At 36.0% G+C, this 27,930-nt stretch overlaps 1 protein-coding gene across 1 annotated transcript; it reads right to left on the reverse strand.

Annotated features, from left to right (window-relative positions):
• Window positions 1–1,412: 1,412 nt before the first annotated feature.
• LOC145682713 (uncharacterized) lies at window positions 1,413–27,727 on the reverse strand. Its single transcript, XM_081754101.1, has 2 exons — window positions 26,335–27,727; window positions 1,413–1,588 (listed from the first exon to the last, which is right to left on the reverse strand). The coding sequence occupies exons 1-2, from the start codon at window positions 27,725–27,727 to the stop codon at window positions 1,413–1,415; spliced, it is 1,569 nt and encodes a 522-aa protein (XP_081610227.1).
• Window positions 27,728–27,930: the final 203 nt, after the last annotated feature.

Consider the following 27,930-nt stretch of genomic DNA (forward strand, 5'->3'; position numbering starts at 1 on the left):
TTGTACTCCTTATATCTCGACAACTACAACCAAACCCAAACTATCACTTAACTCAATATGATGTGCTTATTCCGTAGAAAATACGAAAACTCGATTTGGATGCCTTTCAAAAATTTTGTGACCCCCTGATCCAAAAACATTATTGGACAAGATCGCAATCTTTTGATGCATTTTTGTTTTTCCTAATTCTGTTGTTTGAATAATGAGTGTTTTATATATTTTGTACGTTAAAATCTTTTGTTAGGAATAGTTTATTCGATTAGTGAAAACTGCATCGAAAATTGACAAACAGTTATGGATATAGCCTACACAATATGTCGGAAAAATAACGGAATTTTTTGAAATTAAACAAAATGATTGAGCTATTTTATCAACTGTATTTCCTTTTATTCAAAATACATCACATACGGATCAATACCCCGCTGGGCACATTCAACTAATGCTACTAATGCACATTCAACTAGCATAGAGTTTTTTAATGTCCTTTTTCCGTATCGCCTCAATGACCCTCGTCACGGCAGACTGGACGTGTGTAACATTGTCGTAAAATGTTCCTTCCATGGCCAATTTTAATTTTGGAAATAAGAAATAGTCATACGGCGGTAAATCAGGCGAATACGGAGGATGTGGAGGAACACATTTGTTTTTTAGCCAAAAAAAGTCACGAACTGCGACAGTTCTGTGACATGGTGCATTGTCATGCAATGAAGACCAATTGCCTGGCGCTCGACACTCCGACCTTACGCGAACGATTCGCTTCTACACACGCTCCATAACACCCAGATAATATTCACGATTAACAGTTTGATCTTGTGGAATGAATTCCCGAAACATAATAGCTTTGGAATCGTAAAAACAAATCAACATTGACTTCTCACGTCACTTCCGCGTAGCACTTTGGCATTTTGTTTGCGGGTCGTGCTTGAAGCACCAAGTCTCATCACCAGTTACAATTGATTCCAGGAATGTTCTGTTCCGTCTGACTGTTCTCATCACCAGTTACAATCGATTCCAGGAATGTTCTGTTCCGTCTGACTGTTTTAATCAGGTCCTTGTAATGTTCAACGCGAGCAAGTTTTTGGTTGTCAGTTAAAGTGTGCGGAACAAATCGAGCACATATCTTCCGTTTCTTTAAATCCTTTGTCAAAATTTCGTGAATCATGTCTTTCGTCACATTTAATTCCTCCGCCATCCTTCTCACAGTCGAATTCGCATCGTGGGCGATCATTTCACGTATTTGTTCCACAAACTCATCACGACTTTTGTTTTTCGGTCTGCCTGGCTTTGGGTCGTCTTCCAAGGACCCACGACCGTCCTAGAATCGCGTATACCACTCGAACACACGTGTACGAGATAAGTACTCATACACTTATTTCATCATTTCCAATGTTTGTGTAAATATTTTACAAAATCTATAATTGGCTTTTTGCTCCATGGTGTTTTTGTGACAAAGTGACACTATATACAATCTCTTTTCTTGCTATAACTTGACACTCCGTTAATCGGTTCTCATGATTTTGATCTCGTTTTGTTGAGCGGATATCCACAATGATGATATGATGCCTCAATAGATGGAGATAGTGGTTATCTGTAAAGAATAAAAGTTCCGTTAATTTTCCGACATACTGTAATTGCATACAACCCTATATATATATGTACGTATGTATATGTATATTACAGGGCCGGACCAGACTTGTCTGAAGGGGGGGTGGCGTGCACTTATAACTACCAAAATAACCAATCATACTGAAACTCTTCAAAGTGACATGTGACAATATTCTTTACCCCTGACAACACTGATGCATAGAGCGGAGGAAAGTATTTTTAAGATGGCCGCAAGTGAAACGCAGATCAAAAATGTCCTCTCCTCTTGGCTTCTGTTTTCTTCCCTACTTGACAAATGTTATATTATTTTGCTTGATGAATGCTTTTCCTTCAACCTTCACACTTTTGCAAAGCTCTGCTTTCTTTTAAGCCTCAAAGGGAAAAATGATGCCAGAAAGTTTCGGAATGTGTTGCTATTTTCACTGCTAGCTTCTCATTTTAGATAGTGTATATGGGGGTGCACGTGCACATTTGCACCCCCTAAATCTGGCCCTTTATATATATATATATATATATATATATATATATATATATATATATATATATATATACGTAGATAGATAGATTAAACTATTTTTTTAAAGTCAGTTAATAAAACAAACAGAATAAACAATAATGAGGCTGGATGAAAAATGTAACATTGAAATACAATCCAATATGAAGGTTAGTGTGAACCCTGAGTCTACTGTTATTTGAGTAGACCTCACAAATAGGGATGTTACATTCCAAAAATGAAAATGCAGGGCATTAAGCTTGCCTTTAAAATGCTCGAAAAACGGGGCAAATTTGCATTCAATTTCTTGACTATGAATGAAATATGAGAACCTAAACAAAGCTCATACTTTGAACAAAAAATCTTGATATGAACAAAATACAGTAGTTGAAGAAAGGTCCTAACATAAAATACAGTAATGTTACTACATTTTGTTCTATTCAGCCAAAGAGATTTTTTTTTTTTTCATATTTGGTGCAACTGAAAAGCCTTAAATGCAATAACCGCACCTTTTCAACCATTTATGTTTTTTAAAAAAATTTTTCTAAGAGCTAGCCATAGGCTAGCTTCCTTTTAGAGGGCTACACCCTCTCTTAGGTGGGAGAAGTGAAGGTATTATGGTAGAGAAGTAAGGCATGGGTGGGCTAAGAGTAATTTATTTACTTATTTATTTATTTATTTTTTACTAGAACTAGGACATTATGATCTTTTCGATCATAATCATACTTGAATGGTAGGTGTAGTTTTAATAACTTAAGAGCAGTAACATTATAACGAGTATAATTGAACACAACATAAATATAAATATGGTAATTGTAGAAATATATACTGTATATATAAGTGAGAAAACAAAGCAAAACATGAGAACAATAAAAGTGGGAAAGGTAAGATGAGATAGATTATATAAATAGATGAAAGAAACATTACTTTACATACATATGATTGTTATTGATATATTTATGTTAATTTTTTTTTTAACTGACTTTCATTCCCACCTGTCGATTGGTGACTATATATATAATAAAATTATAATAACTTTCAGTAAAAGTGTGTGTTATTTTCTCTAAAAGTAGAAAGAGTTCAAAAATTTAATTTTCTAAAATCTATTGACAATTTAGTATATTTTGTGGCCTTTCTTATTTTAATTTTAGATAACGCAGTAAGAGGCAAAATTTAGTAATGTTATTCTTTAACTTTCCATAGCTATGCAGCCATCTATAAACTACAAAGAAAAGTACAACAGAGCTTCAGCACAAATTGGAATATTATAAGCATTCGAGTTACGTTCCTGTGAATGCACTCAAGGGCGCCGATTTCTCTGTAACTTTGGTGGGGCCCATTCAGATGTGTGTTTGGTTGCAGTTGCAGGCAAGACTCTAAGAAGGCATATATGAAGATTTCTAAGACATATTGAATTCAAATTATGCCAAATATTGTATATTCATAAAAATACGTATAATAATAAAAAGGCATATAAAAACATATTAATAAAAATACATGGGGCTCACATAAGCATTGGGGAGCCCACGCTCCTTTCATAATCGGCGCCCTTGAATGCACTGCAAACAATTCGATGAAATTCTGTATACACTATTGAAACATCATAACTGAAACTTTCAAGTGTGTATTACAAATTTACTATCCACATTTCTATTTAGCATTATTATTTTCTCAACGGCAATTTCCCTTACGCTTGCTTGCTTTTAAAACAAATAAAAATAATGAATCATACACATATGAAATGATTTATCGTTATTTTGAAAATAAATCTTAATACGCATTGATACAACAAAACATATTTAAGCGAGATTAAAAAGGTCGCGGTGGCTCAGTGATAGAGCGTTCACCTATGGTGCATGGGGTCCGTGGTACGATTCCAGCTCTCGCCAAATGGACTTTGTGGATAAACACCTTGTGCGTGGGTTATCTCGGGATTCTCCTGTTTCCTCCCACTTTCTTCATTCTACCATTTCATTCATTTGTCATCATCGTCTGCTTTAGCCTACCCGGCATAACGTCGGACATAAAACTGAAATAATTCATTTCCAAGAGAAATTAATCTTATATAATTCAATTTTCCGGCCCCTTGTGTCTTACTTTGCTTACTTCGTGAACAAGATGAATTAAGTTCGCCGTTTCATCGCTAGATGGCAGGTAAAGGCAACAAAATATACATATGATACGCTGAAATTAAGCTTATGCTGCCATCATGTGGAAACTTTTAGTACTTCAAGTTGGAAATGTCACTTCTGTTCTTATTTGATATCCCCATAGTTTTCAAATTTTTGATTACGCTAGAGTGGATTATAATGTAATATGTGAATACAGAGGCAGTCAAAGCAATAAAGGCAAGTTCTTAATTGAAGTCACATGAATAAAAATCAAGCTTTTATTGCTAGAAACTATAAAAAATCCAATGTACTAAATCTTTTTACACAATAATTACTACATGCAGAACCGTATTAAGGCCCTCAAAGGCCCTAAGCATTTAAAACATTTTAGTGCTTCCATATATCTATATACAGGGTCGGATTTAGGGGGTGCACCGGAGCACGTGCACCACCCCTCCGTTCTGAATATACACTATCTAAAGTGAGAAACTGGTAGTGGAAATAACAATACTTTCCTAAAATTTCATGTCATGTTTCCGTTTCGGGCTTAAAAGAAAGTGGTTTTGCTAAACACAATAGTTTAAGTCAGTTCCTCATACACATCACAGATGCCTAAAGGCATTCAAAAAAAATTAAATTTGATTCAAATATACTGATAATTATTAGTGCACCCCCGTCAGAAAATCCTGGATCCGGTCCTGTAGCCTATATATACCGGGTGCACCATTTATAATGTCCCACCTTTATAACAGAGGAACTAAGAGAGTGAGAGAAGCGAAACTTTGTACAAAGCAACTACAGAAAGGGGGACATCTATCCATGTATTGGGTAACATCGCTAGGTGAACAGTGTTGCCAACCCGATATAAAGTTATGATTTTTTAAATGGAATGACCTAAATTTAATACCATAATTCGAATCAGCGATGAAAACAAAGACGAAAGAGATGACACTCGCAGATCAGTGTTGCATACTTTTTGAGAAATATTGTAAAACATGTGTCAAATTTAAACGCCTTTAACACACACAAGAAATGAAGTAGTAACTATTTGTACACATTAAATGAAATACTGGAAAGAACTCTTTAAAATGACTTCAAGTTTAGAAGGATCAGTTAAACAGTGTTGCCACAACAGAAGAGAGAAAAAATGAGTTTGGAAATAGTGCAATAACTTGGAAAAGGTCCCTAGTACAGTATGGGTTTAAATGCATAGAGGAAATCACTAATCTGTGACAGAAGTTATATTCTGTGACATGCTGAATTAAAAGCAAAATATTTAAAATAAGGAAACAGAATATCTTTTTCTGTTTCATGAATTTTGTAATGTATGTTACAAATAATTGTTTCTTGATCATCATAAACATAAACATATATTTCTTTAATTTAATTTCTTTCCTTTGAATATAAGTTGGAAAAGACAATAAAACGTAGTTATTAATAGTTGTAAAATTTGAGTAGAAAATACATAGGCTAAGTTCTGTTAAATGGTAGCAAAATTTTTCAGATCATCCAATATTTATACGTACTGACCAATTTTAGGGGAGCATACACAACTTATTTTGTATTTCATTCACTACGAAATTAACTACAAATAATGTATAAATTGTTTTTAAGTAGTGAGTTGCATTTATGGATTCATAGGTGCCGACTCCCTTATGAAGACCCAAACGTTACGAGTAAAAGTACAGCACGTAGAAATATGCCATAAAAGCTATAATGGAACAAACACCAAACAACCCCTGTTAGATGTCCATTAAAAACAGGAAATGCATCTGATCGGAAATGGAGAACCTGGTGGGTCCATGAACGATTGGATCCGTAGTGAGTTGACGAGTAAACGAATAGAGTGTAAAAAAATCAAATCTATACTGGATGGCCACAAAAAACACGGAAGTATCTAACCAAGTCAGGGCTGGGCCAAAGTAGTGGAAAATCGGGGTGTCTATAGGGACCAGGCGCGTTAGCAAGGGTGGGTATGCTTGTAAACAAAATAGTGTAAACATACTGTGTAAAGAATATTCCATAGTTCTTCTGCAAATTCTATACGAGATCGTATTCCTTAGCGCAGGTTAACTTTCTGTATAACGTCCCACGTTTATGCCATTTAGGCTAAGGGAGACAATGGTTAAGGCAAATGACTGATGATAGAAGAATTAATGGGATGAGAATGTGAGAGAAAGCGAGAGTACCCGACAACCCCATGAACATGATGTTATCCACCGCAAACTTACTGGATCGGAAATCGTATCAGGGACCCCACGCACCAGAGGTAAGTGCTCTACCACTGAGCGACCGTGCCCTTGCAGTTTAACTTTAAGAAGGCTTAACCACAGTATTTTCCTATTATAATTCAATCAAAATCATTTGTTTTTTGTACAATGGTTCACAATAATTGAATACAGAATTATGATATACTGCAAAATGATATGTCTGAAAAGCGATTATTCTCGGAAAAATACTTGCAAACCCATGCATGGTGGTCACTAGAAACTATCATTTCATCTATTTAAACTGAACGAAGTTGCAAACTCACACGGGCTTTTGTCCATATGGAGGAGGCATTTCAGCGACAGTGTATATGCGCATGATGATAAGCGTTCCTATATCAACATCGAAATTCTATGTGGAAAGAATTCAACTGAAATTTACAATGTTTTGCGGGAGGTTTGTCGAAATAGTGTAGTGGATCATAGCACTGTATTTCGGTGCTCAGCTCGTTTCCGGTGTAATCATTGCGGACACCTCAAGATGTGAAAGACCATCAACTGCAACAGACTACACTCCTGAGATTATTGTGAATGACATTTTAAGAGAGGGTCGACGAAAATATGTAAGAAAATTGCATATGAGACCAAAATATCTGTCACTTCACTTTACAAAATTATTACTGAAAAGCTGAAAATGAAGACGAGATGGGTTCCGCATGATCTGAGTAAAGAGCAGAAAGCATGTTGCAAAAGAATCGCAGAAAAATTGCTTCAACATTATCAAACAGAAGGAGATCAGCTTTTCAAACGACTGTTGCAATTGATGAAACCTGGATACGAGAGTTTGAACCAGAACTGAAGTTTCAGTCGTCACATTAAAACAATTCAGACTTTTCACGCCCGAAGAAATTCTGCTACCAACAATCAAACGTTTTACTCACGATGATCTTCGCGTATGATACGAATGGAGATATGGCTACAATAGAGTGACATAGGGGACGTCTATACCGGGCGTATATTACAAGCTGTTTCTGCAAAATGTTTTGCATCCGAAAAGTATTGAAAGAAATCCCGACATTCTTGCAGCTGGTGTATTCTGAACGATAATGCAAGGCCGCATACTGCTCTATAAGTAAGAGTGACACTTAACAAGTATGGATGGGAAATACTTTCCTTCCCAATATAGTCCTGATTTGAGCCCACCAGACTTTGAATTGTTTCCCAAATTAAAAGAACCACTCTGTGGAAAACGTTTTGATTCTATTGATAGAGCTTTCAGTGAGGTGACCCGAGTGATCAGACACCTCAACGATGAAGGTGTCCTATCCAGAATACAGAATTTGCCAAATGTTGGGAAGTTGTCATAAACAAGTATGAAGATTGTATTGAACGCCTGTAAAGATATTTTGTACAATAAATTATTAGCTTGCATAACATCTTTCAGTGTGCAGAACTTTCGAAGTGACTGTCGTACAATATAGGCTATTGCAAAAAATATTCCGAACAGTTGCTAGGACATAATGTTGTACGTTGCGGTACATCTAAATACTAATTGCAAAATTAGAAGCTATTGGTACCATAACAAATAACAGTCTATATACCACGCTAAATAACAGTATATGAATCTAATTTCGTAATAATGTTCGCAAAATTTGCGAATCGCAAACGAACGCAGAAACGATGCAATAATAATTATTATTGTATACCGATAATCGAAAAAAGGCCATATTTTAAATTTCGTTAACACAATTCACTGCAGAATGATGCCGTATAAAACATTCTAAGACATTCAGTAATTACGACCTAGCAATTGTGTATGTAAGAGAAAAGTTGAACCAATGATTTTTGTGATATTAATGCAAAATTCACAAATTTTTACGTTTGCTGCAGTATCATAGAAGGAGTTTACTAAATGTATACTAAACTAAGCTAACCAAAGCCAACCTACGTATCCTAACTCATATTTTATGTTCAAGGACAAAAAGAAAGAAAAAAACACCTAAGTAAAATTTTAGTAAATCCCATCAGCACTATATTACAAACGTATCACGTATTGTTGTGCGTGAGCCAGTGTACAGTACATTACGTCAGTCTTACTACTTGCTAGTACTTGCATTTTGGTCAATTTATTTACCTTTGAATTTATAGTAAATATGGTGCTTTTTTACTTTTGGAGCAACAAATTTTGAAAGATTTACAGGTAAAAGTCCGTATTTTGCATGAAAAGACATAAACAACAATTTTCTGCAAGCGATAGAGTTAAATACAAAGTAATACACCTGTATTTTATGTTTACAAGTATAGATTACTACAGTTCGCGTCCCTCGAATTGGCGTGTGGCATCAGCCAACAAGATAGTAGTGCGCTGTTACTACACCTTCAGGGAGGAACCTATTCATTCATAATTGTCCACAAATACGAACAAAATTAATTATGAATGATTTGATTTCTCCCTGAAGGTTTAGTAACAGTGCACTGTGAGTTTATTGGTTGATGCCACACGCCAATTCGGGTGGCGCGGAATATAGTGTAAAATTGTTACGAGTACTTTACTAGGGATAAAATAAGTCAGTGCATATAAATGATGGTTGTATTAGAAACTATTTTCCACCGGTGCTGAATTTGTGCACAGTGTACATAAGTTGTATTTTATGTTTTGCAAGTGGAACGCTACAAGTATGAAACTGTGACAAGTATTACTGAAACTCATATCATTACCAAATTCCACTTATTTCACTATCCTTATTTTTGCATATAGCAACCTTCGTGACGCACCTGCTCCCTTCGGACTCACCCCCTCTCTAGAGATGCCCTTCAGTTTCGCCCTGCCGTGACTCGGTTAGATAGCATTCGTGCTTTTTAGTGGCCTACTAGCAAAGGTTGTTTCTTGTTTTTTGCATTGCAGTTTTTATGCATACATCCGGACGCCGTATTTACACGCAAATCCTAGAAGAATTTTAATTTTTCAACAATTGATTATGATGGTCCCCTTGAAATTTAACTATTGCATTTGACATGTTTCCATGTCGGCCAGCGCAAATCATTTAGTAAACAATAATAAGGAATTTGTAAAGAATTGTAATTTTTGAACAATTATTTCGAGTTGTACGGCAAAAGTAAAGCTGCACGAGAAATCTTCCTAAAAATGTACTTAAAACATTATGTCGAGCTTCACATGAAAGGCAGTAGCACGTTTCAAACTTATTCGATGATTTGTAACTATACATTCAATAAATGAGCTGACAAATACAAAAGATAACGTGCAATTTGAAAAGCTGGCGGCAAAGTAGAACTTTAAAAAATACACGAATTTTAGGTATATATAATTAGGTATTTCCAGAAAAAAATGCCTATTTCATTGGTGCATATAGGCTACAACAGATACAGCTAACCTTTGTAGCGATATATAATATGGTAGCAAAATAATAATAAATAAAAAAAAATGTCAGTTAGGGTCAATGACTTTAAAATTTTAAGTTCCTAAGTGAGAGTTCATCTGTACAAAGTATACCACACAAAAGAAATGTGTTTCGTGACCTGATCGGTAATGCCAAAGACTTGGGGAACTATTCCGTTATGGGTTACGTCAACGCAAAGCAATATTTAACATTTTGTTAGTGATCATGACTTCTTGCAGTCATGATCAGTTATAATGACTTCTTGCATTTCTTGTATGAACAATTTCTTGAACAATGGTTCCGAATAATCCTCTTAGACGTGCAAACGAAGAAAGTGAATAATTATCTTGATTACACCACTTGGCTACACCCAACAGCTACAATACAGCCAAAGAAATTGTGCTCACAAATCATCCTTTGTACTGCTTCAATTGGAACACTCTTACTTATTTCATTCATTCGTGTTTAAAAAAGAAATAATAACAAGTCAGTAATATTTACAGATAATATTGAATTGTTTCGATATTACTCCCCTAAAGTTGCACGAGAATAAGTATATTCACTGCACGAAATAGCTATTAGGTAGGTCTCGTAAACGAATTTCTACCATCCTGTCAAAATTTGAATTGATATTACTAACTCAAGAACAATTTATATTCACATTACGTTTAATTAGTCCCTTCAAGGACGCAAATGGGTTTCATTTCATTGTATGTCCATTGGTTAATGTTTTATTTCATTTTAATCATTTCTTCACGATTTCTCCAACGCTGAGGGAAAAAAGGGAATTTTGAAACAGCGTTACCATCTTGTACAGCACAAAATTCTCAGCTTTTACAGAGTACCGAATATCTTGGTAAGTACTTGACTTATCGATCTCAAACAAACGTGACAATGCTCCTTATGACATACTGATTTCCTCTGTGCATTTAAACCTATACTGTACTAGGGACTTTTTCCAAGTTATTGCACTATTTCCAAACTCAATTTTTCTCTCTTCTGTTGTGGCAACACTGTTTAACTGATCCTTCTAAACTTGAAGTCATTTTAAAGAGTTCTTTCCAGTATTTCATTTAATGTGCACAAATAGTTACTACTTCATTCCTTGTGTGTGTTAAAGGCGTTTAAATTTGACATATGTTTTACAATATTTCTCAAAAAGTATGCAACACTGATCTGCGAGTGTCATCTCTTTCGTCTTTGTTTTCATTGCTGATTCGAATTATGGTATTAAATTTAGGTCATTCCATTTAAAAAATCATAACTTTATATCGGGTTGGCAACACTGTTCACCTAGTGATGTTATCCAATACATGGATAGATGTCCGCCTTTCTGTAGTTGCTTCGTGCAAAGTTTCGCTTCTCTCACTCTCTTAGTTCCTCTGTTATAATGTCAAACCTTGATGACGGAGAAACCAAAAGAGAGAGAGAAGCGAAACTTTGCACGAAGCAACTATACAAAGGGGCACATTGGTAGACGTATTATTTGACATCACCGGTTCAACAGTGTTGCCAACCCAATATAAAGTTATGATTTTTTAAATGGAACCACCTAAATTGTATTTCATAATTGAATTCAACACTAAAAAGGAAGACGAAAGATATGCCACTCGAAGGTCAGTGTTGCAAACTTCTCGAGAAATAACGTTAAATATGTGTCACATTTAAACGCCTTTTGCACACACAGGGAGTGAGGTACACACTAGTTTTGCACAATAATTTAAACATTGGCCAGAACGGTTTAAATTGACACCAAGTTTAGATGGGTCCGTTAAACAGTGTTGATATAACAGAAAAGACAAAAGTCGAGTTTGGATATGGTGTAATAACTCGAGAAAGGCCATAAGTACATTACGGTTTAAAATTTATAGGACAATTTGGCATGTCATAAGAAGCATTCTCACATTTGTTTGAAGTCGATAAGTCAGGTACTTACCGAGATATTCGGAAGTTTGTAAAAGCTGAGAATTTTGCGCTGTAGGAGTTGGTAACGCTGTCTCAAATTCCCACTTTTCCCCCCAACTTTGAGAAATTCGTATAGAAGTGGTTGAAACAAAATATAAACATTAATAAACACACATATGATGAAAAAGAAACTTTTGTTCAGTACTTGAAATGACTAATTAACCGTAATTTACTGGATATGAAAAAAAAGTAAGGAAGTAATAGTAATTATAAGAGGATAAATATTTTCATCGTGCGAAAGTAGCTACTAGGTACCTACATGTCTTTTACGTCTTTGTATTATCTTGTCATATGAAGTCCTATTACTTCCTTCCTACTTTTTTTTTTTTTTTTTTTTTTACGAGTTCCTCAATGTTGAGGGAAAATGTGGGAATTTGAGACAGCGTTACCAACTTCTACAGCGCAAAATTCTCAGCTTTTACAAACTTCCGAATATATCGGTAAGTACCTGACGTATCGACTTCAAATAAATGTGAGAATGCTTCTTATGACATACCAAATTGTCCTATAAATTTTAAACCGTAATGTACTTAAGACCTTTTTCGAGTTATTGCACCATATCCAAACTCGACTTTTGTCTTTTCTGTTATGTCAACACTGTTTAACGGACCCATCTAAACTTGGTGCCAATTTAAACCGTTCTGGCCAATGTTTAAATTATTGTGCAAAACTAGTGTGTACCTCACTCGCTGTGTGTGCAGAAGGCGTTTAAATGTAAGACATATTTAACGTTATTTCTCGAGAAGTTTGCAACACTGACCTTCGAGTGGCATATCTTTCGTCTTCCTTTTTAGTGTTGAATTCAATTATGAAATACAATTTAGGTGGTTCCATTTAAAAAATCATAACTTTATATTGGGTTGACAACACTGTTCATCCGATGATGTCAAATAATACGTCTACCAATGTGCCCCTTCGTATAGTTGCTTCGTGCAAAGTTTCGCTTCTCTCTCTCTTTTGGTTTCTCCGTCATCAAGGTTTGACATTATAAATGACGCACCCGGTATATATATATATATATATATATATATATATATATGTGTGTGTGTGTGTGTGTGTGTGTGTGTGTGTGTGTGTGCGTTAGAAATGGTGGGGGAGAAAAGAATAATTTTAGTTATTATTGAAAAAATAAGAGAAACTGGTTGGAACATTGATAAGAAAAAAATACCATAGGTAATGTACTAGTTGGTATGGTAGCAGGAAGGAGGGGGAGAGGGCGAAGGAGACTACAATTGATGGATGATATTAAAACAGAAAAATATATGGACGATATGAAGACGAAGAAAGTTACCAGAAGATCATAGAGCGCGGAAGTTTCTCAGTTGTTGCAAGTAACCAGTGATTGAATGGGTCAAGTGGGGCAAGATTTGTGAGGGGATCAGTGAGTCGTGGGTAAACAGGATTTGACTCACTCTGGCTCATCGACCTACTCTGCTTAGTGCATTGTAGACAGCATGTTCTGAACACTGGTGAATTTTTGTACGTTTTACTTTCAGGACCTCCATTTTTCTTTCTTTTCATTTGTTTCTACTTATTACCTGAGGTGAATATATTTAAGTGAAAAAAGAACTTCAGGTACTTTTGGATATTGATATTTAATTATAATAATAGTAATAGGACTTACTACTTGCTTTTCGAGAGACAGCCTGTGCGTTTTTAGAGGAGGTGACCAAAGGCGCCGATTTGTTAGTAAATTTGGAGGAGCCCATTTAGATGCAGATGGCATATATATGAGCATTTTAAGACAAATTGCATTCAAATTATGCCAAATATTGGATATTCACAAATACAATGAGGGGGACCACATGAGCTTTGGGGGACACTGGCCCCCCAGGATTGGCGCCCTTGGAGGTGACTACTGGGAAAAAAATAATTTTCGAATCACCTGTAATAAATGAATTATTATACAAAAAAATGAATGTAACTTTGTGTGCGTGATCATCACGGCCAAACGTCAAAATCAAATGATTTGACTTTTGATATATAGTTAGAGCTCAATCCCAACTGGGATGTTATATCACTTTCATTATAATACATATCCTAAGGGGAATTGCTATCCGAATTTTTTCGAAAAATTATCTCACAAAATTCAGTGTACTAACTCTTTATTAAAAATGAACAGAATTGTCCTAGCAATTTTTAAAATTCTCTGTTATGATGATGAGCATTTTCTATATATGGGAAATTGGTAATGGGTTAATTTGCAAAAATAATCGAAAATGATCGATATTAGTTGAGAAACAAGTGGAAAAACAAAAAATACAGTGCTTCGCATTATATACCCATTGCTTTCTATTATAATAATTGTTGAAGCTTGTATTTATTATATGGTGCGTTCGGAGCATAAGGCAATCAAGCCTTAAGGTTCTGAGAAAATAGTCATAAAATTAGTACTGTTAGGTTAATTATATAAGATTAGTAAGGTTAATTATATGTAAATTTTAAGTTTGGAAATTATATGGAAAATATTACACCATGGAAAATAATATGCTTAATTATATAGAAAATATTACGCTTAGCTATATGGATTTTTCCCCTTTATGTTGGTCTACTATACTTTGATTTTAGACTTTGAAATTTCATCCTATTTTCCACTGAAAAGTGTCTGTAATTCAAGGAGGAAATAATTAAATTGAAAGTAATAATTAAATTAAACAAATACTTTACCATTTTATATCGTAAAGGTCAGATCCAGCGGTATTGTAACAAAGCGGGGCTTGAGCAATTGACCGTAGATATTCAAACTTCGATTACGCATAATTTCACAGCCTTGTTTGATTACAAGTGTAAACTCTTTAGTTAGTGGAGAGGAGGGCGTGGATCATGGGTCAGATTTGGTGTCAATGGTTTCAGTGGCGGATCTAGAAGGTAAAATCTGGGGGGCTGCCAGTACCCAGACTATGATAGGTATATATAAACTTTCAAAAATTTATGAAAAATTGCTGGCCTAGATCCGCCCCCTGGCCCTGGCCTAGATCCGCCACTGGATGGTTTTGGTGGGTCGGAGTGGGTCACAGTGAGTCAGAGTGATTGGTTCATGGCAGTGGTGGGTCGGAATGGGTCGTGGTGGTTGGTGGATGAGTGTGGATTACGGTGGGCAGTGGGTCAAGTTTTCATTGACCTACGCCATTTTTGGTTAATAGTATTTTTTTTTTTTTTTTTTTTTTTTTTTTTTTAGAGCGGTGGGTAGTGACAGTACTTTATTTATTGAGTTGGAAGGTGTTGGGCATCAATTTAAGTATAACATTTTTTGATTGCTGAAGAACTTGAAACGAATGGGTATAAAGAAACGGCCACTAGAGGGTTTCGCCCTCTCTCTTGGCCAGGGGTGTGGGAGCATCAATTATTCTTTCTTAAACTCATAGCTGGTCAAAGAGCTGTGAAACAATTATTGTTATTATACACTAACAAAAATCAAAAAATAAAGATATTAAACAAGAATAACATTAATAATATATGAATAATAACAAACTAGTAAGGAAAGGTGCACATACATAAGATAACAAAAAGGTGCGGAAAAAACTGAAACTAATAAATAACGTAGAAAATGCAAAAAAATGGAAAAATGATGATGAGTGAGGTGCTCGTAACGCCACAACACAACATATAGATGTTAGTACAAACAAATGCTGATTAATCTTCTGTCCTGGGGCGGCTCAGGACTGATGAGAAACATGGGGTAAGCCCAGATTAGTGTTGTAGTGAGACAAGTGCTATGATGGAAAAAGATGTGGAAGATGTTGACGGATGAGTTGGTGACGGAAGAAGGTGGCATGGTGATGATCTGCTGGAAGAGTGTGGAAAGCAAAACTCTGAGTGGTGTATAGCAGTACTTAGATTGAGATTCTTGTTGTAAATCTGTGAATATGGTGTCAAGAAAGATATCTTTACGATCATGGAGACTGGTAGTTATGAACTTCTGACGCAATTGCGCTATGTGTTGAACAAGCGGAGGAAAGGTAATTTTGTCATACAAGTCAGCATTATGATACGGAAGTTTTATCCTAAATGCAAGACGAATGGCATGTCTCTCAAGAATTTCAAGTCTATTGTAAAATTTCGGAGGCGCTGAACACCAGGCTATGTGTCCAAATGTAAGTATACTCCGCATAAATGCTTTGTATGTGTTAAGCAATAATTTGGAATTTAAACCCCAGGTCTGGCCAACCAGACGACGAAGAAGTTGTAAGCGGTTCTTTGCTTTGATAACAAGTTTCTGAAGCTGGGGTGTCCATCGCAACTCATCGTCAAAAATGATTCCTAAGTATGTTACTTTTTTGCTGGTTGAAGAAAGTGATCTCCCACACATATCTGTAGTAAATTTGGATTTCGTCTAACTTTGCTGCGGCATTTAGGAGGTAAAATAACAAGTGTTTGTGTTTTGTCTTCATTAACTGAAAGTCTCCATTTACTACACCAATTCAGAAAGCTAGTAATTGTAGTCTGTAAGTTTGTATTAATCTGCTGTATCGTGTTTCCCAGTGTAAGAAAAGCTGTATCATCAGCATATTGAAAGAGATAAGTGTTCGGCGATGGAGACGGTAAATCGGAAGCATAGAGTATGTATAAAAGAGGAGATAGACTAGAACCTTGTGGTACTCCTGTGTATGGAAAGACTGGATGTGATAATGAGTTGTTTATGCTGACGTAGGCTATTCGGTTGAGTATAAAAGAAAATATGACTCGGAGGTATGTAACAGGAAGACCCAGTTTAAGAAGTTTATAAAATAATCCATAATCCAAATCAGATCAAAAGCTTTTTCCAGATCCATTAAAACGAGACAGGACGGAAGAAACTTATTATAATGATTGGTAATAATGGTAGTTAGACGAAGTAGTTGATCATTTATGCTATACTAACTAACTAACTAACTAACTCTATGGCCTATGGAACCCGGAGGTTCAATGCCGCGTTCACAAAAGCTCTCCACTGACTTCTATCCTTAGCTAACTGCATCCAGTTTCTACTCTGTATTCCAATCTCTGCGAGATCCATCTTAATATTGTCCTCCCATCTGCGCCTAGGTCTTCCTAATGGTCGTTTTCCGATTGGTCTTCCAGTCAAGACTTTGAAAGAGTCTCTACTTTCTTCCATTCTAGCTACATGACCCGCCCATCTAAGCCTCCTAGACTTGACGACCCTAACAATGTTGGGTAAACCATATAAATTATGTAGTTCCTTGTTATGAAGTTTCCGCCATTCCCCATTCCCGTTCCTCTTGGGTCCGAATATTCGTCTCAGGATCTTGTTCTCAAATATTTTCAGTCTATGTTCTTCCCTCAGAGTAAGTGACCATGTTTCGCAGCCATACAGAACTACAGGCATGATTATCGCTTTGTATATTTTAAGTTTCAAATTCCTCGACAGAATTCGCGACGACAAAAGATTTTGAACCGAATAGTAACAAGAATTCCCTGCTTTTAGTCGATATTTAATTTCTCCGTGAATATGATTTTCCTCTGTTAATATTGATCCTAGATATTTGAAAGTATCCACTTTATCAAAAGTATTATTTAATATTTTAACGTATCCATAATTTGCTGTATTCCGGTCCCGACGCACTTCCATGTATTTGGTTTTCTCTGCATTTACTTCTAAACCAATGTCCCTGCAAGCGTTTAATAAGATCTCTGCATTTCTTTCTATTGTTCTCCTATCATCTCCTATTAAATTTACATCATCAGCATATGCCATAACCTGGTGAATACCGTTCAACTGTAAGCCCTGGTTGCTATCTTTGATTTTCCTTATAGCGTATTCCAAAACGAAGTTAAATAATAATGGCGACAACGCATCTCCTTGTTTCAGGCCATTTTCGACGTGAAAACTCGCGGACAAAAATTTTCCCACCCGGACTTTACTTTGGGATTCATTTAAACATATCTTAATTAATCTAATTAGCTTTCTCGGTATTCCAAGTTCTGCAAGAACGTTGTATAATGTTTCTCTCCTAACCGAGTCGTACGCCTTTCTAAAATCAGTAAATAGTTGATGTACCGAGGTATTGTATTCCCACTTTTTTTCGAGTATTTGGCGAATGGTAAATATTTGGTCGATAGTTGATCGATTTCGTCTAAATCCACACTGATAATCTCCAATAATTTCATCTGCGTATGGGGTCAGCCTTGCTAACAGAATATTTGAAAGGATTTTATAGGATGTTGACAGAAGAGAAATGCCTCGATAATTATTACAGTCAGTTTTGTCGCCTTTCTTGTGGATTGGAACAATGATTGATTCTTTCCACTCTTCTGGCAATTCTTCCTTGTTCCAGATAAGGAGAATGAGTTTGTGTATCTTGTTCCACAATGTTTCGCCTCCAGCTAAAATTAACTCAGCCGGAATTTCATCTACACCCGGAGATTTGTGTTTCTTTAATTTCTTTATAGCGGTTTCTACTTCTATTCGGTTGGGTTCTGGAATATACGGATCTGCGGTGTGTATCTCCTTTTCTCCACGAACACTAGTTTTTGGTTGCGTGTTAAACAAAACGTCAAAGAAATCTTTCCATCTATTTAAGATGCTATCCGTGTCAGTGAGAACTGTACCGTCAGATTTCTTTAATATATAAGCACGAGGTTGATAGCCTTTCTTAAATTCGTTGATTCCCTTATACATGTCCCGAATGTTTTTATTTTTACTATTATCTTCAAGTTCCTTAATTTTAGCTTTCAGAAAATCGCGTTTCTTTGTTCTAAAAGTTTTGGAAGTTTCCCGCCTGATATCTGCGTAATTTTGTGTAGTCATTTCATTCGGATTTTGTAGCCAGCGTAATTTTGCCTGTTTTCTCTTCTCTGCTAGTTTTATGCATTCTTGGTCGAACCATGGTTTGTTCCTACGTATTTCCGCGTGTCCCAATTTTTCTTTTGCTGAAATTTTAATGCTATCTCTAATTTCAATGCAGGTATCCTCAACACTAGTGCATTCCGAATCTTCTAAAGCCGAAAATCTATTCGAAACTTCAAGCTGGTATTCCTCTCTTGCCTGGCTCTCTTCTAATTTCTTTAAATTGAATCTTTCCGTTTTCGGACAATGAATATTACCCTTATTCAACGATAACCTCTCTCGTATTATCGCTGCTACGAGGTGGTGGTCAGTGTCACAATCAGCCCCTCTAAACGACCGGACATCAATTATGCTAGATTGCCTTCTTCTATCTACTAAAACGTGATCAATTTGATTATTTGTTTTCCCGTCTGGTGATGTCCAAGTGTATTTATGAACGTCGCGATGTGGGAATTTTGTACTCTTCACGATTAGGTTTTTGGATGTTGCAAAGTTCACGAGTCTAACACCGTTGTCATTACTTTCCTTATGCAGACTTTCGTTCCCTATAATCGGTTTGAAAATATCCTCTCGTCCTACCTTCGCATTGAAATCCCCTAATAGAATTTTCATATGGTATCGCGGGAGTTGGTCAAATATCCGTTCCACTTCTTCATAAAAACTGTCTTTTATATCGTCATCCTTATCTTCCGTTGGGGCATGTACATTTAAAACAATAATATCACACCACCGTCCCTTAAGAGTAATAAAAGAAAGTCTGTCAGTAACAAATTCAACCCGTTTAATTGCTGGTAATATACGTTTATGAACGAAAAACCCTGTTCCTAACTGGTGATTTTTGAAAGAAAAAACGTTAGTCCGTTGCCATAGAAACCGCCGTTTCCAGGGCAACAGATCCTGTCACGGTTAGCCAATATTGAAAGAAGAAACATAAACGAAAAAAAAACAAAAAAAACTAAGATAAAAGAGCTAATGTAGAGGAGTCGCTACAATTTAATCCTCTTTTACGAGGACGATTTACGAAACATCATCTACTAATTGAAGTCATGATTATTTTCCAATACAGTAAATTTCAATAAACTTTCTTGTTATCGTTAATTACTCCATATCGGACTCCCGAAGAAAACTCATCAAAACAACTTATTGACCGTGCAAATAGCGACTACTCTGTCATGACTCCGTTTTCTTTCATTCAGAAATAGGAAAGAAAGAAAAGAAAGTAGAAGGGTAAAAGAAGGAGGTAGGAAAAGAAGAAAGAAAAGAAATAGGGTATTTTAATGAGAAACAGATTACTGGATAATTCCGGAAATATAGTAAAAGGTCGGGAAAGTCGTTGAAAGATGAATCATTCTAAATGTTATTAACGACTAATCAATTTTGGAATGCTTCGAAATAGACACATGTTCCCTCATACCACCCAGACCTAGCTCCAGGCACCACGATCATGGGGTTGCCCAGACCTAGACCTGGGAATGAGAAAAGTGAAATTTAATTCTTTGTACTGTTATTCCAACCGGTAATTGATTACCATCCAGCATCTGGACTTTGTTCTCTAGGATCGACCACACATATGAATTAGCCAAGAAAAAAAAAATCAAACTTATCAACTCAATATAAATTCATGTATCGTATCAATAAAAGTCTCAACTTCCTGGAAGAAAGATGTCGTATTTAGGCTCATCCTGCTATTTTTGTTTCACTCCTAGAGCCGATTTAAACCATTAGTAGCGGTCCTTCATGACCTAGGTTATTTACCTTAACACATATATTAAAACACGACACATATATTATAGATGTTAATACAACAAATGATATCACTAAAATTACTTATATTAAATCTATCATGCATTCACACGCTCACTCACTCAGGACAGTGTATATATGGTTAAAGGAAACCAACTAACTACAAAGGTACAAATAATTTATTACATCCATAGTGAAAAGAAAAGACAAACAAATAATTATGAAGAAAATATTAAAAGCACAAGTTCTTGGTTATATATCAATAGAATACAAAGAGTTATATTTTAGTAAATTTTTATATATATTCAATCATATTGACAAATGAAAAAGAAAGAAAAAAAATAATTACATGTATCATATCTTAGGCATGCTAAAGCCAAATTATGATTTGCGACATACGCAAATAAGACACTTATTTCACTTTTAAAAAAAAAATTGGACAAAGAGGAAAGAAAAAAAAACCTTTTGGTGGATTAGAACTTATATGAGTCTCTACCTCACAGTGGGTAATAAGATATTAATGATTTTGAGCGTTCAAATCACAAATCACGCACTACTCGTAGTGTCCAGAACATGTCGCTCCATTTAACTTCGTTCGTGTTTATATATATCTCTATATGTATATATATATCTATTGGTTTACAAAACCATTCGTCGTCTATACTTGGTTTATAACTTTTAACAGTTTATATCTGCAATCGCACACTGCTACGTCTATACCCATCTAGGGATTTCGAAAAATCACTTTCGCCAGAGGATGTTTCTCCTCTTAGACGGTCCATTTCCAACTTATTAATTGGATAGTTTTAAGTTATTTATTCAACACTGGGACACGTCATGAGGCCTTTCCTTAGGATCACTTTCGTATATATTTGTATATGATTCGGATTTTAAAAACGATCTCCCGCAGGTGTACGGAGTATGAAGGTTTAAATTGAGGATAAAAAAAAAAAACTGGTCAAGTCACAGGATACATATGCAGGTGAGAAGGATTCAAGGTACACTTTCCACAATGGTTTTTGGGTTGGTAGTTCAGGGATAATATGCGTTATGATGTGAGGTGGGTTACGTTTAGACCTGCCGTTACTTTCCAATACATGCCATTACAGAATTACATAAGGTATCATTTACATTTATTCAACAGAAAAAGAAAATTACTTAAGTGCACGGCGGTATTCTTAACAAAATCTACATTCTTACATTCGTCGGAGAACTTACTGGTAAAGTATAGCAACCAATACACGTTTAGGGGGACAGACACGAGCGCTCTTACATATATTCATAATACATTTAATATCATACTTTTACTTTAAAATCATATTCACATACTAATTACATATACATCTCGACGTATTCATTTCTCTCTATATATATATATTTATTATAAATGCGCACACATTTAAATTAATCACCCCCAACAATAAAATTTTTACAAGGTTGCAAACATTGTCCCAAAACAAATGACTTCCGACATTACGTATGAAAAAAGAAAATCGCTTTTCTACCTGATACCGCGCATCTATAAATTTTTCACTTTTATATAATCAATTCGTGTTTAAATCATGAAGGAAAAAAAAACTTTGGAAGGCAGGCACGTAACACAGAGCATTTCTAAAGATATAACTAGATAACCTAAAATACAATTTCTGGGCCCAGATCAACTACAAGGTGATCGAAAACCAAAACAGAAAGGAAAGTGACCAATGGATTAAAAAAAAAACTTAAAAGGGACGACGGTGAAAGAACGTAATTTAAGTGTCGTCAACTACGAAGTCTTTGTTCATTTCGGCGATAGGTCAAAATGTGATGGAGGACCCAATCATTATCTACTCCATTCATGAATCGTGTCTTGCAACGTCTCAGCTGGTAATTTCAGATCAGAGTTGTACGTTAAATAAATCGTAAGTAACAAGTTCAAAATCTTGGGGGGGGGAAGGTTGAAAAATTAAAAAAATATATAAATCTCGAAGTAAGAAGGAAGAAAGAGACAAGAGAGAGAAAGCGGCGCCAACGAAAGAAGAAAGATTAAAGTACTACTCACTACACAGAAGAGTGATCGAATTTAAATATATAACAACTCATAGCCAAAATATTCACATATGCCGAAAAAGGGTGGTTTACTTAAATACGTAAACTAAGAGGGAGTCCCTGCTGCCAAGGATGCAAGTTCTGTGTCCATCAGATCCCAATCCCACAAGAATTTGCTTGTAAGATTGAAATCCGATCCCCGTATCCGGCCCAGACCAGCAGGATAAAAGGAGAGGGGGAAGGGACCGGGTAACTGAGTCCCCAGTTTTGAAATCTCTAAGTAAGAAAAAAAAACATTCGACCCCTCAGAAGAACTAAGGAGGTTCTAGGACAGTAATGAAACTAGAGTAATAGCTAAGATATCCCTGATTAGTGATTTGCCAAAATAAAAAAAAATTAAATAAACTGAATTTTGGATCGGTGATTTCAATTACCAAAACATCACCGATAGCTACCCTGCGCAGACACGCCACAGTCTGGGATGTCGTTAATTTCCCTCGTCTAATTAAACTAAGAAAAGAGATGAAATAATTAAAGGGACTAGGGGTCGACATCCGGGTACGCGAAAGAGTTATATTTCAATAACTAATTGTTTTGATTCTGTAACCCTGTCAGAGCTGTCGCCTCCATGAACATTGTAAGCTAGCCCGAGTAGGTAACGTGAAGGAAAAAAAATCTCACGGAGCAGGATATTCTATTTTAAAAACCGACCAGAAGATATGATTCACTACAGCCCTGTTGTATAACTACTACTGTCTTTTCATAATTTATTATTCAACATGTCTAGTCAACGATTATATGATGCTACCCTTTCTATCAGATGGTATTACTATGGTTGATTATTATTATAACACATAAAACTACAAAGTATTACCGTAGTCCGACTATATATCGCCCTCCGGCCCGCGTGATATTATGGTGCAGGGGTCAGAACCTGAGATGTTTGTAGCTACACGTATCTATTCAATATCTATATATCAACACACGGCGAAGTATTCACTGGGCTACTATATATATTTAACTATATGGGTGTCCTATATTCTATATTCATTTACTACAATATTCATACACTTTATATTCATATTCACATTAATATTCATTTGCCACGACGCTATATTCTACAAACACCCTGTTTCCTCTATCTACGCCCAGCCTATATACATATTTCATCATAACACTTTAAAATCTATAATCACTACAAACATTTCCCATTCCGATCACCGCACGACAACCTCACTCGAACCCAAGACTCCTTCACCACACACACAATACTATGTAATACCTGGTAGCTTTATTAAGAACGAAAAAAAAATCCTACGTATATTCACTGAAAATAGCATTATCTGCGATAATGTTTAATGTTTATAAAATTCTGCAGCAACAATGAACTTCTGCAGCCACGAAGAAAGAAATGAACATTTAATATAATTTCAAAGCGAAGAACTAGCATCATATCGCCCGACTTCTGTTACAAAATTTACGTATTGTTTATTTATTTAAATATTTCGATTTCTAGACTATGCAGAATGTTGAAACTTTCAGAATATATTAATTTTGGGTCACTTGACCTAACTGTACATTCATATGGGCTGTGAATTATACCTTCTAGGTTTTATTTCGGAAAGAAAGGTCAATTTCATGAAAACTAAATCACTAAGTACCTCGACAGAAGAATGGCGGTTAGTACTGACTTTTGACACTAGGGCTAGCGACGATATAATCAACCCTTGAACAACTGAATGTGACCTTGTACACGGAATTATTATACTATATTAAGTTCACTATTAAATATTGTGTATGAGTTCACTTAATGACGGAATAATAAAGAATTTATTGTATAGTAAATACTACACTGTCCATATTTAATTATCTCACACACTCTTTCATCACTTAACTACCACTACCACTGATACTACGTGACAAATATACACATACTACTCAAACTACAAGACACATCATGCCAATACACACCAATTATCACTATCATTAATACATGTTATACTAATAAATATACACAGAAAACATTCATATTTTACCATTTTAAATCGGCTCGAAAAGAAAAGGAAAGAAAGGGACAGGGCCAACTGGCCCTGTATTCACTGAATCACATTCTTAACTGTTTAATCAATGCCCTGAGGGGACATATCGGAGTATTAGCTAACAACAGGACCCCTGCCCTGAAGGGGCAGGAACCCGGAACAAACTACATGTTCAACTCATCCCGCTGGAAGCCGTACTCCCAAGTTGGGAGTCAGATAGGAGCCCTCACTGTAAAATTACAAGTGCATTATGGTTACTATCCTAACTACAACAAAATTGAATACCGCCATGTATGTAATTAAAAAAAATCACTCGCTACCTACATAAACAGATCTATAGATGGACAGGCCTAACGTAACTCTAACAGGAATAGTTTTAAGGATAAAAGTATTTAAAGGGAAAAACACTACTCTTCCGAAACTGTCTGTGGATATTTAAGAACCACTAGCAAACTGATGCACTTCGTGGAACCTGTCCATCACTCATTATATCTGCTCAACATGGCGTTACTATACTGCACTTCCTATTTCAGCTTTTTAGTTCAGTTTTTTGTATGAAATTTAATAGTTTTTTGGCTCCTAGAGACTTCCAGAGAATTTAGATATTAAAAAACTCCCAAATATTACCTTGTTTTCAGCTTTTTCAACTTTATGATCGAGAAGATCCGAATCTGGCTGTTGTCAGTAAAATTTCCCGGCGTGGAATGGAATAATTGCGCCCTAATATCATAGCGTGGGATTATCAGCCAATCAAAACTAAGCATTTTGGCGGTGGGGCTTTGAAACGAATAAAATTTGGTAAAATCTGGATCAAACTAGATTTTAGAAGGACCTAGGTATCTAAAAGAGAGGTGAAGGGTGGTCCTGAAAATTCTGTCGAATTTTAGATTGGTTATTTGATCTGGAAAGTTCCGTCCAATAGTGGATCTATATTTTCAGATAGCACTGACACCGTAAGAATTGTAATAATCCATTTACATATCCATATACAAAACTTATAACTAATTTAAAATATAAATAAAGATATTGATTCCCAAAACTATAATCCGTAATGAATTTTTTACAGTTTTTTCATGTTAATTTGAAATAGAATAATGAACAATATTACGAATTATATGAACAGCCAGAAATTTTTTTGTTAAACGTCAAGTACAGTCGGTGCAAAAAATTTCGGGCACCCTCCTGTTAAGAACATAATATCATTAGACTGTAATGGCATATTACATTTTTATTTCCTTCCCCATAAAAGAACGTAAAATTTCCGGAATTCTCAGATCCATTTCCTTCCCACCTAAATTCCTGAACTCCTACTACGTCCATCCTGTATTTCTCTAACTCCCTCGTTACGGATTTTAACGCGCCTGCCTTATAAAGACTCCTAATATTCCATGTTCCGAATCTCATGTCCATTTTCTTTTGCTGAGGTCGTGCCAAGTTATCAGTCCTTGTCCGAGGCTTTTGTGAATATTTCTGAACAAGTGCTTTTTTTTTTACAGGATGAGGTTGTTAGCCCTACCAAAACCCCCAAGCTGCAGGACCACTCCTAGTCGGCTGTCCGCGACTGCTTATTTAGTATATTCGCAGCTAACCTCTATATCTAGAGGCCTTCTCCTTGATCCTCAACCTGAGGACGCGCCATGCCGTGGTGATAGGAACCCACGATAGGAACCCACGTCGACCTCATTTATGCTATAATGAGGTCGAAATCCAGTTTGATGGAGAGGTAGAAGTTGTAGATCCATAATGTATGGGTGTAAACGAGATACGAGTATTTTTTCAAAGACTTTACCTAACGTGGAAGTTAACTGGATTGGACGATAGGACTGTACAGAATGCGGTGGTTTGTTGGGTTTCAGAAACATACAGACTTTAGATACCTTCCACTCAAGAGGATAGAAACCAGTTCGAAGCATAAATGTATATATCGATGCTAGAAATATGAAAAAAAATAGCCGAACATTCCTTAAGTAATCTGTAAGTTATTTGGTCAAAGCCTGGGGCAGTACTACGTTTCCGCTTGATGATGGACTGTATCTCTGCGGAAGTGATTTCACGAGTCAAAGGATTATCCGCTTCTAAAGTATGCTGGATGGAAGGTTGAAGTAATTGTGCAATTGCCTCTTCAGAAACTCTAGGACTGAATTGATGTGTGCAAGGCGGAGGAGTAAATACTGACTGTAGATGTGTGGCTAAAGCGTCTGCTTTATCTTGATCTGTATCTAGAGATTGATTATCCTGTATGAGAGGATAAGATGAACTAACTGTCTGTCCAGTTAGAAGATGAAATTTTTTCCAGTATTTCGTGGGATGTGACTCTGTATTCAATTGATTGCATGCTTTGCTCCAGGTAAGCCGTTTATGAGCAACAATATAGTTATGAACTGTCCTTTGCCATCGTCTTGCTTGAGTCAAATACTCTGGATTCCGTGTTTGTTCGTATTTTCGAAAGTAAGTGCGAGACTTTTTGACGAGAGTCAAGTACTGCGGAGGTAGCATAGGTTGGTATGTTTTGCCTCGATATGTAGGTATGTTTTTGTTGGCGCTACTGGTGATAGCTGTGCTAATGCTATCGACGGTATTATTAAGGTCGGTCTCTGATGTCGGTGGTACAAAGGAGGCAAGAGCAACATCTATATCAGTACGAAACTGATCCCAGTTCGCCTTGTCGTATAACATGATAGTTCTCATAGTTGATTCAGATAGTTGTTGTCTCTGATGGTTGATAACTATTTTCACCGGAAGATGGTCGCTGCCGATACAATCTAGGACATGTATGTTACATTTATCGACCATAGAGGCAGTGCTAATAACAACATCGGGTGTAGTCTGACTGCTTGGTCGTGTATGTTTGGGCAATTGATGGACATGCCCATTTAAATTAAGAGTTATATGATCGAAAAACTCAGCTTTATCACGGGCAGAGCGACTGTGAATATTAACGTCGGCTAATATGACAAGATGTTTAAAGTGGTGAAACAAATAGGTGAAGAAGGCAAGAGGAATGATATGACCTGGTCGAACGTATATTGTAGCTACTGTTAATATAAGGTGAGGAACGTAAACTGTTGTCACTAGGTGTTCCGGTAAGTGCATATGCTGTGGAACATAGTTGCATCTATAAGTGAGTTTATTACGAACTCCAATTGCAGCGCCACTTTGGGCTCGTACGTTATTGTCTCCATAACCGCAGCGAAGAAATTGATATCGAGGAAATCGGACATAAGTAGCAGGTTTGAGTGCAGTCTCATTTAGTACAAATAAATCGATATTTTCCTCAAACAGTAACTGCTCAAATAGTATGCGGTGTTGCGCTAAAGAACGAATTTTCAGAAAAAGAAGTGTAAGCGCCATATTCATACACAAAATTACGGAGTTAAACTGCTGTATCTCGGGGAGCAATATGAAAATGAACGTATGGCCCAGAATATTTAGCATACAAGTTAACTCGAAATATAGTGGAGGCTGTTGCAATAACATGATCTAGTATAAGTTGACGTTGGAATGGAAAAATATTTTATAATATGAGTGTTATGTAGCGGAGGAAGTTTTCCACA

This window comes from Thermobia domestica, chromosome 4 (genome assembly GCF_964235325.1).
Source record: "Thermobia domestica chromosome 4, izTheDome1.hap1.1, whole genome shotgun sequence".
In the NCBI taxonomy this organism is placed as follows: Eukaryota; Metazoa; Arthropoda; class Insecta; order Zygentoma; family Lepismatidae; genus Thermobia; species Thermobia domestica.

What these genes read in the sequence shown, in the direction of transcription:
- LOC145682713 (XM_081754101.1), bottom strand. Translation starts at nt 27,727, where the DNA reads ATGGCGCTTACACTTCTTTTTCTGAAAATTCGTTCTTTAGCGCAACAC. An exon ending in TTACAGATTACTTAAGGAAT is followed by an intron (nt 1,589 to 26,334) that starts GTTCGGCTATTT and finishes TATTCTTTACAG; the next exon opens with ATAACCACTATCTCCATCTA.